At 39.6% G+C, this 11,941-nt stretch overlaps 1 protein-coding gene across 1 annotated transcript; it reads left to right on the top strand.

Annotated features, from left to right (window-relative positions):
• The first annotated feature begins 7,616 nt into the window (after positions 1–7,616).
• Positions 7,617–11,453, top strand: LOC311050793 (uncharacterized protein). The gene is made up of 6 exons (XM_084064956.1): positions 7,617–7,739; positions 8,654–8,772; positions 8,896–8,910; positions 9,020–9,160; positions 9,408–9,556; positions 10,678–11,453. The coding sequence occupies exons 2-6, from the start codon at positions 8,706–8,708 to the stop codon at positions 10,903–10,905; spliced, it is 600 nt and encodes a 199-aa protein (XP_083921082.1). The 5' UTR covers positions 7,617–7,739; positions 8,654–8,705; the 3' UTR covers positions 10,906–11,453.
• The last annotated feature ends 488 nt before the right edge of the window (positions 11,454–11,941 follow it).

Genomic DNA, 11,941 nt, shown 5'->3' with positions numbered 1-11,941 from the left:
ACAGGAGGAGTATAGGCATTTTTACATGTCAATCCATGACTTGGGTTTGATATTAGTTATGGCTTTTGTTTCGTAGTTACAGCTAATGTCTAGGGCTTCCAGCCTTTATAAATTGACGTGAACACTTATTTATGCTATGACCTCTCATATCATCCGTACTCAATCCGGTTGTACAGGAATGTATTAGCTTGGCATTTACAAAGACTGATTTTAAAGCATTTGAAAACTTTATAAGTTTCTCATGGCTTTCATAGACTGGCCTCCAAGTACTGTACTATGATAATAAGAAGCCAACCTTAGCCAATCAGGATGGAATATGAAATATCAGACAGATCAGTCTTGATCACATGACTTGAAAAAATTGGGGCAGAGGTTCTGAATTGGCACCCAGGGAGTGTGTGTGCACAGTTTCGCAGCGACCGGGCCAACAGTGCCGGAGATTAGCCGCTCGCAGACAGATGGACGGACACACGGACGGACGTACGGACAGGGGGTAAAACATACTCTCTCGCCAGGCCGAAAGGCATGGCGAGAGAGTATGTTTTACCCCCTGTCCGTACGACAATAAAAACAATATACACAACATATTCCCTGACAGTCATAGGATTAAAGAGTGACCACCATCTTCCATGTCTGGTAAGTCAAGACTCAGAAAGGGAGATTTGACTTAGTGCTGAGAGCCTAGTGTCAATCCTCTTCCTCCTGGCCCATGTATAGTCAAGACTACACCCCTGCTCTACACTACATTTCCCAGAATGCAGCAGCAAAATGGCCGCTCATTACCTGATCAGAAGCACCTGAAAAGGAATGGAGGTGCTCAGTCATTATACAAACACATTTCAGAGAGGAGAGAAGGAACTCCAAGTTCTACCAAAGAAGTTCAGCCCAAAGACGCCAATGGTTTACAACCTGACTAATGATTGACCAATCAACGAAAAGAAGCCAACCGAAATGAAATATAAGAGTTGGAAAAATAAAGAAGTTGATTGAGTTTAATCCTGAGTTGTGTCCTTGATGTTGGTTGGAGCTGAACTGGGAATGAATTTGACAATGTCTCTCATAAATGTTTTAAAATCAGTCTTCTCTTAAAGACAGGGAAACATTAAATTGTAAATGCTGGGAATTAGAATAATGTGGGAAAAACTGTAATTATTTCAGAATTTGGCATTCTCATGAACAATAAATAGATGTTTGACTGTTAACCGTGGAAAGGCTTCCAGACTATTGCAGAAATAGCTTTGAATGCTAGAATGTACATTTATGAGACAATATTATACCAAGTACTGTCAATACAGTATGTACAACCAGCAACTTCCTCCGCTCGTGATGTCATGATTCTTCATACCTGGACAGCTCCTTTTCAACTTTATAAATTTAAGTAATTTACATTTTTGATATACTTATGTGTTATTGTCTCCGCCAGGCCGTAAGGCATGGCGAGAGAGTATGTTTTACCCTCCGTCCGTGTGTCCGTCCGTCCGTGTGTCCGTCCGTGTGTCCGTGTGTTACCACCAAATCTCCGGCACCGTTGGCCCGGTCGCTGCGAAACTGTGCACACACACTCCCTGGATGCCAATTCAGAACCTCTGCCTCAAATTTTTCACATGGGCCTGTTATAGCGCCACCAGGAGGCCGATTTGTGCAAAACCCATTTTTTCACATTATTCCTACAGTTTTTAACCAAACGTCATGCAAATCGGTACACAGTATCTCTATAGTCATGTGATCAACCCTGATCTGTCCGATTTCCCATATTCCATCCTTATTGGTTAAGGTTGCCATCCAAAGTTTGCAGGATTGGTCCGTTTTGAACAAACTGCCTCAAACCATGAACGCAGCATGCGATTTCCATGAAATTTCACACGCACATTCCCACTAGGCCGAGGAACAAATGCCACCCTTTTCACATTGGCCTGTTATAGCGCCACCAGCAGGTCTAATTTAGCAAAACACATTTTTGGAACAAAATGCTTCAAATCATGAATGCAGTGTCCGATTGCCGTGAACGACCTAAGAATAAATGGCACCCTTTTCACATTGGCCTATTATAGCGCCACCAGGAGGCCACAATAACGTATCTGACCTGGCGGAGACCTGTGCTCCGAGGAGCACTTTATCTAGTTGATTTTTCATTTTGACAGAGGACACAGCCACTGTCCAGAGGACAAAATAAGGGCAAACAGAGATCCGTCACTATCCTCAATGGCCAATATACCACCCACATCACTTTGCTCAACAGATTCCATAAATGGTCCCCAAACCTCTTTAAATATATCATATTTACCCCTCACCATATAAGCGATCCTTTCCATTGTTAGAGAAGATGAACGTTTTTCCAGTTAAGGGCTATCAAACGTTTTGCCTGTAATAAACACATGTCTATAAGTGGTTTGACTTTATTATTTATAAGTCATTAACATTTACATTTTTTTTTAAAGCAACGGATATTGTTGTCTAGATATGGAATAATACCTGCTGGAAATAGATTGTGATTCGTTATTCTGAATATGAACTCAATGGATGGGTTTAAAAAGTTCAAGATGACATGGCACAAAGTAACAGCAAATATAAATGCAGGATATTAAAAAGAACAAATAGCAGGAGGAGGGTTCTGGGTGTGTCAAGAGAAGGTCATTGGGTGTGACGGTTAGCTAACAGGTTTATATATTAGACCAGATGAAAAACCACCCTGTCAGAAATGGTTCTGAATAGGATGCCGCAGCGTGGCTACAGCCTTGGATGGTCGTGTTCCTGGGGCTTCATGCTATAATCATCTGTAGGTAACACAAACTCAAGTTTCTCAAATGCAAAAAAAAAGCAATTATTTAAGAATTTGGCATTCTCCTGAACAATAATTAAATGTTTGACTGTTGTTTGACTGTTGTACTGTAGAAACTAAAGGCTTCCAGAGTATTGCAGATATAGCTATATATATAGCAATATTCAAACAGCTCTCAGAAATAGCAACTTGAAGCTGTTCATGAAGGAAAACATGAAGGAAATTCAAAATTCAAGATTTAGATTTCTTTAAATAAGTTTACAATATAACTGATAATTGCGTACAATGTGACTGAACCAATGTGAAATACATTTCAAATGAATATGGAACAGCAAATAGGCATGTGCATACAGTATAAAGATTATTAGTGGAAAGTGGTTTTATTCGTGTTTTATGTTGAATCTGATATGATATATATAAGAGCAGAAATTAAAGAAAATGTTACTACAAATATTAAGTGTACAAATCCACTGATGTATAGCCTAGCTGATGGTATAGATGTTCATGCGATTTGAGAGTAAATATTCAAATGTTGATGTCATTTATTTTCTTCCCTTCTTAATTCAGTCGATCAACAAAGGCCCTTTAACAGGTATAGTTGGAGCACAAGTGCCTGGTAACTGCAGACAGGATCTCTCTCTCTCTCTCTCTCTCTCTCTCTCTCTCTCTCTCTCTCTCTCTCTCTCTCTCTCTCTCTCTCTCTCTCTCTCTCTCTCTCTCTCTCTCTCTCTCTCTCTCTCTCTCTCTCTCTCTCTCTCTCTCTCTCTCTCTCTCTCTCTCTCTCTCTCTCTCTCTCTCTCTCTCTCTCTCTCTCTCTCTCTCTCTCTCTCTCTCTCTCTCTCTCTCTCTCTCTCTCTCTCTCTCTCTCTCTCTCTCGTAATGGTCATGTACTGAGCTTGAAGTGTGAGCTGTAAAATCTGTCATTACATACATTCAAACTTCAAGAGACAAAGGTGCTATGATAAACATGTTGTGTGCTGTGCTTCCAGTCCAGGACTCTCGCTTCCTTTGGTGTGGCGCCCAGGTGGCGTCTATGCCTAAACCTTAACCCTAACCTCACAGAAACTATGCCTAAACCTAGACCTAACCTCACAGAAACTATACCTAAACCTTAACCTCAAGACCATGTCCACCTGGGCGAAACACTGGGAAAAGAGAGAGCCCACTTCCAGTCCATCCACACAGGGAAATGAGAGCGAAGTTGTAATGTATTACTGTTTGTGTCAGAATAAGGAGCCTATAATTACATTCTACATCAAATCATTCCTTTAGTTATTGTGTGAACCCATGGCCTGTAACTTGTGAGATGTCTATGGAACAAACTGATTCTGAACTTTCTATTCGGTTTCTGTTCTTCTGAATTAATTGGAGATTCAATCAGTGTCTCAAAGGTGCAGTAAGTGATTTTTCTTTCTTTTATCTTCTGCTTATCTATCTGCTTTGTTTTTGTTCAAATAAGTGTTAAATATATCTATATATTCTGATAGTAATCATTGCTATTGAGCGTTTGTTCAGTAACAGGGGTCTCCTTGACTCTCCAGCTCTTTAGTAAAACATTTAGTGAAAATTCATTTTCAGTTTGGGATATACGGGAGAGAGAAATCATAAACAGAATACAGGATAACCAAGTGAAATTAGAAGTGATGCCACAAAGAAATGAGCAGACACATTTGGAACTGGAACACCATAAAACTTTACGCTGTCAAATTGGTACTCTCTCCTGATTGGATTAAATTGAACGGTAAATTTAACTAAAGTGCCGGAGAGACTGAGAAATTGAGTATTTTTCATCTTAATCATGTGTTGTACCAGCTTGGTCGCCAGAGAAAATGTTGTGCAGTACATGGTGCAGAATCGTTCAGTGAAAAGGTTTTTAATCCCCACAACATTGAATTGTGAACATGCAACACAACATGGTTCGCAGATGTAGACCCTTAACTACAAACTTTATTTGCATTCCAACACTGATAATAACCTGTTAATAGTTGGCCAGGTCCCCTCCCTAATTGTGACTATAGCCTATCAATGATCTTCATGCCACTAGAGATTTGTTAGTACTGTATCTGTTCAATAGAATGCAAATGGCATGCTTGGACACAATGGAATTCAATTTGGAGACTAAATTGTGATGTAGCCTAATCTATTCTATAAAGTTCAAGCGGTCCGTCACTATGACTCAGACATATAACCCTGTCACATGCCCATATATGGGCAGATACTGATGACATCAGGGATCTCCAAATATTTGCCTATCGGTGTTTCCGGCGGTGCAATGTGGCTGTGAGGGCAGCGTAACGGCCCAAACCTCTAGTATCTTATATTAAAATTGGCTTAAGGGAGGACCGGCGCATGGCTGAGTCATGGTGACATGAGCGTGACGTCAGAGGTCCGCCGGTCCGCCGGAACTCCTTATATTATAAGGAGTTCCCAATGCAGCTATACCAAAATATGGAGTGTGTTGTCTAACCTCAATGTGTTGTCATGGCATCAGGTGCAAACAAATCAGTCAGCTCCATATATGGGCACTAAAGGGGGCATGCCCATATATGAGATCTCCATATATGGGCATAAAAGGGACAAGGACTGACAGATACAGAGATCTCAATATATGGGCATCAGATACGCACGCACTGTCTGCATCAGATCAGACGTGCGTGTGTGCGTGCGTGTGCGTGTGTGTGTGTGCGTGCGTGTGCGTGTGTGTGTGCGTGTGTATAACTGCTCCTAAACTGTCTTTTTCTGAGGCAGAGTAAACCACGCTCCAACTGATGTTCACGAGGGCTTTTTATTTTCACCCAATGTAGACAACGTGAAAAACTGTAAATGAAATGACATAAAACAAATAATATTTTTTAACCACAATGAATTATGCACATGAATTATGTCCTTGTTGACAGCCATGCTGTATTCCTTTTTAAATGTCCATGAAATGTCCACATAACACATGAAATGTCCATTTTTAGTTGCATAAACACACAACAAAACAACTATAACAATGACTGAACAGACCAACAAAATAAACAAGTGACATACCGTGTGCGCCTTCTGCCTAGATATGCTCAGGAGTGTTAGTACTTTTGTATAATTTAATATATTTTCTTCTTGGCAAACACAGAGCTCCTCACCGCTCTGAAACCCTGTTTGTTCTGATTACCAGCACCTTAGCACACACGTGAACCCAATGCTGCGTGATTGGTGTCACGTGATATCTGCTACAGCAGGCCACAATGCAGAGAACAGTAGAAGGGCACTACATCACCATACTCCATACAATACAGCATATTACCCAAAATAAACAATATTCCATTTTCAGAAAAATAATAAAATCAATACCACAAAATTCAACCACTCTCTGGAACAGCTACAGTGTGTGTGTGTGTGTGTGTGTGTGTGTGTGTGTGTGTGTGTGTGTGTGTGTGTGTGTGTGTGTGTGTGTGTGTGTGTGTGTGTGTGTGTGTGTGTGTGTGTGTGTGTGTGTGTGTGTGTGTGTGTGAACTTTCACATCATCAAAGCACTGTTAAAGCACTGTTGTGCTACATGCAAGCTTCTCCACCAGATGGGGTTCCCGTTACACATTGCGTTAGAGACTTGATAAGGCATCTCTATGCACAGCAGCCGTATTATCACTTCCTTCACAGGTGTTACCAATGATACTAATGAAGGCTCTGTTCCATTTAGTCTAGCAAAGTGGTTTCCACGACTCCCATAACTCTGAGAGTGTACAAATGGAACCAAATGGAAGCCCATGAGGGTCCCTGGACCCCAACTGTAGACCCACTGGTGTAACAGAGTGTTTCCAGTGGGCCAACATGCACAATATCAGCACCCTGACTCTGTTTGACCAGAATGGAACAGAGCCTTCATTAGTATCATTGGTAACACCTGTGGAATGTCTTCATAATATGGCTGCTGTGAATAGAGCATCCAGTGACATACACCTCCATGGAAAAGTTTAAAAGTAATTAAGGGTAATTATGTTGATTGATTTGATTTTACATATTGTATTTTCAAGGGAAGTCGAAGAGAGAGTTTAAAAGTTTTATGTAAAAGAAAAAAATGCATTTATTAATTAAAAATGTATAACTCTGATTGATAGATGGATGGATGGAAGGATGGTTACCATGGAACATGCTGTGGATTGTTACTATGTTATATTATTCCTTTATTACACTATTATTATACCTGCAATTATTGCTATTATAATATTGTTATACCTGCTATTAATGTTATCAGGCAGGCATTGCAACAGATACAGAAAGCGTTTTTATGCATTTTACTTTCCCAGCAAGAGTTATGTGTAAGCTATTCCACCTTTCTAGACCAGTTTAAGTTTATCCATTAGGGGAGGGACATTTTACTATTGCTTGCTTGTATCTCTCTCTCTCTCTCTCTCTCTCTCTCTCTCTCTCTCTCTCTCTCTCTCTGTCTCTGTCTCTCTTTGTCTCTCTCTCTCTCTCTCTTTCCCCCCACAAGGTCAAGGCAGATGGCCGCCCACCCTAGCAGGTTACACTTTTTAACCTGCTCTGAGGAAGGCTGAGGCCGAAACGTGTTAGCCTGTCCAAATACAAGAATGTGCATCTGAGCCATCATCTTGCAGTCATTCCTTTTTGGACTGCCACTATTTCCACGTCCTGGTTCACCTCACTGATCTCAGCAACAGCAAAAAGCATTCTGAGGAAGCACACCTCCTTGTTTCTGAGAAATTGAATTTCTGAGAAATTTAAATTTCTGAGAAATTTAATTTCTGAGAAATTTAATTTGGTGCTAGAAGTCAGGCTTGTGGGTGGGCTCAAACAGGTCTCTGAAAAATACCTTACGTTTGTCGGTACAGTATACAGGAAAATCAAAGAGTCTATCTGTTTAGTTGATTCAGTTCAACTGCTTGTGGTCAGTGGCAGCAGCTAAAAAGGAAATGCATTTTTGTTCACACACATTCAACATAGCAAAGCAACTGTTTGAGGTAAGGATGACATCGCTTCTTTAACCAATTGTAAGTAACGTTATAACAGTCATACTATAGTAATGCATCAGGGGACTTGAATAACATGGGACCCCTCCTTTATCGCTCTGTCTATCGCTCTTTCTCTCTCTGTCTGTAGTCTATACAATTCAATTCAACAATACAATTGCTGAATGGGTATCAGTCCGTCCAATCTAATAGTTGAAGTGTCTTTGAGCAAGACACTTAACCCAAGCTGCTCCCTGATGCTGTATTAATAGCGGCCACGGCTTCCAATAGTTAGGATGGGTAAATGCAAAGGGCAAATTTCAGATATGTGCAAATGTACAGTGACAAAAAATAACCCAACGGATTGGGGAATATATTATTATTATTATTATTATTATTATTTATTATACTTATTTATTAAATATATGACTGTACATTTTTAAAAAGTGATAAAACACAAATTTCCTTTTCTAGTTTTCAATTTTCCAATTTCAGGCATGTGAAATTTGGTAGCTGATCTTGAAAGAAAACAAGTGCTTCGCTTTTACAGTCCTTGGTGGTATTAAGTGCTTGTTTCCTGTTTACTTTATCAATTCCCCAAGGGGGAAATTCAGGGTGTACAGCAGCACAGAATAATAAGAGAAAAAGAAAGCTGTGCCAAGCTATGTGGCCCATAGCCTATCTCCTGCTTCTGTAGACATCGTACAGTGCCAAAATAACTTTTTAGTATTGATTTACAATTAAGCATAAAGAGGTGTGCATGCATGCGTGTGTGCGTGCGTGCAGACACTGGAGGAAACTAATATTGTAATACATTTGTAAAAATATTAATTAGATAATGCATCTTGGATGTAGGTGGGAAAGTGGGGAGAAAGAGAGAGATGTTGGTATATTTGTCCATAAAATCTGTTTATTTAAAAATACAGTCAGGAGAACTGACCTGGTTCACCTCAGCAACAGCAAAGTCGATTTACCGCAATGGCAGCAATGGCCTGTGAATATGTGATGTTTGCCAGTATAAGCCAAGATGCATTCTATTTTCAAGGTAAATATGTGCTTAGATGTTGTACCCCAAAGAATGTTAATTTTATGTTTTGCCTGATTATGCTCTTTGAGAAAATAATGGAATACATTTTCTTTGTAAATCCCCTGGATCCTCTGTGACAAGTGGCCGATGATGAAGGTAATAATGTATTTTAATATAATGATGTGATTTATAGCCTGTCTCAGTCATAAATAAATACACAGTATTTGTGGCTGTGTGACGTTGCAGTATGTGTTGTTCTCTACAGCTTCAGAGATTGAGAACGACTGTTCTGTCAGTGAAAAGGGCACTGTGCGGTGGATCAAGAGCAAGGACAACTACTTTCTGCTTGTTCAGGGTGACAAGTTAGTCTGTGAAACATTATGCAACACACGTCTGACTGAATCTGGTAAGATTCCAGCACATGGACAGTGCTATACTCTATACTGTATAATTTGAACTCATGTCTGTCCCTGTATCTCTAGACCCATTTCGACACACAATTACAGCAGTAAACTCATGTCATTAATGCTGTTCAACAACATAAGCTACAATTAAGTGGCTGCTCAAACTTTTTTGTTTTTTGTCTTTTTTCTTCATTTTTTTAGTTTTTGTTTGTTTGCAATAATTGTTTGCGATTCCCTGTCATTTCACAGCTTTAGACTGCAAATTCAGAATCAATAACTGCAACGTGAAAGTACCAAAACAGGACTACGGGAGGGGAGTTATGATGTATGTCATTGCAAAAGATTGCAAATTCAAATTGGTGTGCTGTAATGACCAAGGTGTTTATGTGGACAGCCAGGTGAGTGTTCATGGTCATATGGAGTTCTGCTCAATGACACTATGTCTAAGGACAAAATACATCCACCCCAATTGAATAAGTTATATTGTATCAACATACTATTCATTTAAACAACGTTACATAGTGCTACTTTAATTAGTGCAATGGGGGCGGCCAGAGCTGGGCAGCCAGTGGAATGGGCAGAGGGGTGTGGGAAAAAATCGATCATACCCGAATCGCGATTCTTATGTTGGACTATTCAGAATCGATTCTCATTTTCCAAAAATCAATTACATTTTTTGTTATTTATTTTCTTACACAAAGAACAGTATTTTTTTTTGTATAATACATTTTGTGTACAAGTGGCACGTTTTGTACAAGTTAAAATGTGTGCAAGCATGAATAAATGAGACATGTTGTCTTGGATTTACCTTTGTGTGTTTACATTATCAATTGATAAAACCTTTACAATTATAAAAGCTACGTAAATGTACTCTGCTTTCATGCCAGCAGACTGGAGTAGATCCTGAAATCCTATGTTTTGAATCGAGAATCGTTTTGAATCGAGAATCGTTTTAATCGAGAATGGCTTTAATCGAGAATCGCTTTGAATCGAGAATCGTTTTAAATCGAGAAAAAATTGGAAAAAAATCGGAATCGTGACCCCAAGAATTGGAATCGAATCGTGAGACAGATGATTCAAAGCCCTAGTAGAGAGGCCAGGCGACAAAACACATGAATCCAAACTGCTTACCCCCTGCATTCAGTCTGACCATTTGAGCTGCATTCAGCTGGGTGAAGCTGAAAACTGAACTTCCTCAGCGGGATCAAATATGTCTAATTATGAACTATTATGGAGGGAAAGGTATTAAAGGGAGTAGAGAGTGGGGCTTAATGGTGAACACTGACAGTGATGTTAGCAAACTGTCCCAGAATACATGAAAATGCTTTAAACAGACGTACTAATATTAATATATGTAATAATAATAATAATAATAATAATAATAATAATAATATATTCATAAAGCACTTGAAGGTTAAAAAGTGCTTTATATTTGTATTTATTTTTATTTATAAAACTGAAAAACTAAAAATCCTCATTTACCATGTTTTATCTTCCTCCTTTTCTTATGATTTTGTAGGACAGTCTTCCAGACTTGGGGACCAACATAAGCCAACATAAGGCTTTGTTCTTCTTAAAAAAGGTCCAAGGCAATATCCACAAGATGGTGCCATCTCTTCATCCCGAGACCTTGCTGGGATTTGTTCCTGATGATAAAGACCCTTCTCGCTTCAAACTGACCATGCGCACCTGTCAAGAAAATGAAGCGGATGAACATTGCCACATTTGTCTAGAGCATCCAAAATAAGAGTGCTGCAATGGTTAAACCCGTACCCACCTATACCCGCAACGCTTAAAACTGCATCCTACCCTTTATCCAACAATAGCTCTAATTTTATTCTGTACCCGGCCAACCCACTTCAAAATAATTCTGAGATCCAAACCGCACCTGATTTAAAGGCAATTCATGTACATGAATAATAAAAATAATAAAATACATCGACAGCAAACTGTGTGGATTAAGATGTGGCTGAATGTTATACAGTATAGCACCTCTACTCTACTACATGAGTTGTACAAAAAATAATGTATTGGGTCACCCAAAAGTAATGACACACACACTCAAAACGCTTGTTTCTGACAACTCTTAAACACTGATTAAGAGTAGGCTGCTACATTGATGCAAACCTTTGTTCTCCACGGATGGGGAAGAGTCAATTTCTCTCGGACTGGACAAAGTGGGGGCAATGTCCAACAATTTTCCTACGAGGGCATTAATGATCATGCACGGTGCTTTATGATACTTTTTTAAATTATAAAGTGGTACTGTCAGTGGAGTCCTATGACTAACCAATCCAGCACAGGACACATCTCTCTTGTTTGAATGGTTTTCATCCATGGCCTAATAATAATTTCTGACCACACTAGTGGGCCTACCCACAAATTACACTGTAGAATATTTTTCACCCATTATAAGCGAACATTATCTTTTTCATGTAATTGAAGGTGAACAATGGAGCTTTAATAAACAAATTGTTTTGATTACATGAAGAATCTAACTTAATTATGCAGTATCTGTTGCTGAACCCCAAATAACTAATTAAGGTTACCTCATAAAGATTGTAAAGATTTGTGTGTAGTGGTGCCCGACACCCTGCATTTCATTATCACTAAATTTTCAGGCTGCAAGGCGGCCCTTGGTGGATTCACAACAGGGGCTTGGATCCATACCCGGATGTAGCCTACTTGCCAGTTTTGATTAGTGTGAACACTAGTGTAGGCTACCATACCCGGTAGATCAACAACCGTACCCGAGCCGGGTCCACTTGGGAAAGGTGGTCTAG

The sequence above is a fragment of the Gymnoscopelus microlampas genome, assembly GCF_963454915.1.
Source record: "Gymnoscopelus microlampas genome assembly, chromosome: 8".
In the NCBI taxonomy this organism is placed as follows: Eukaryota; Metazoa; Chordata; class Actinopteri; order Myctophiformes; family Myctophidae; genus Gymnoscopelus; species Gymnoscopelus microlampas.
The sequence above is the reverse complement of the archived record's forward strand: the minus strand, read 5'-3'. Positions and strand labels throughout refer to the sequence as shown.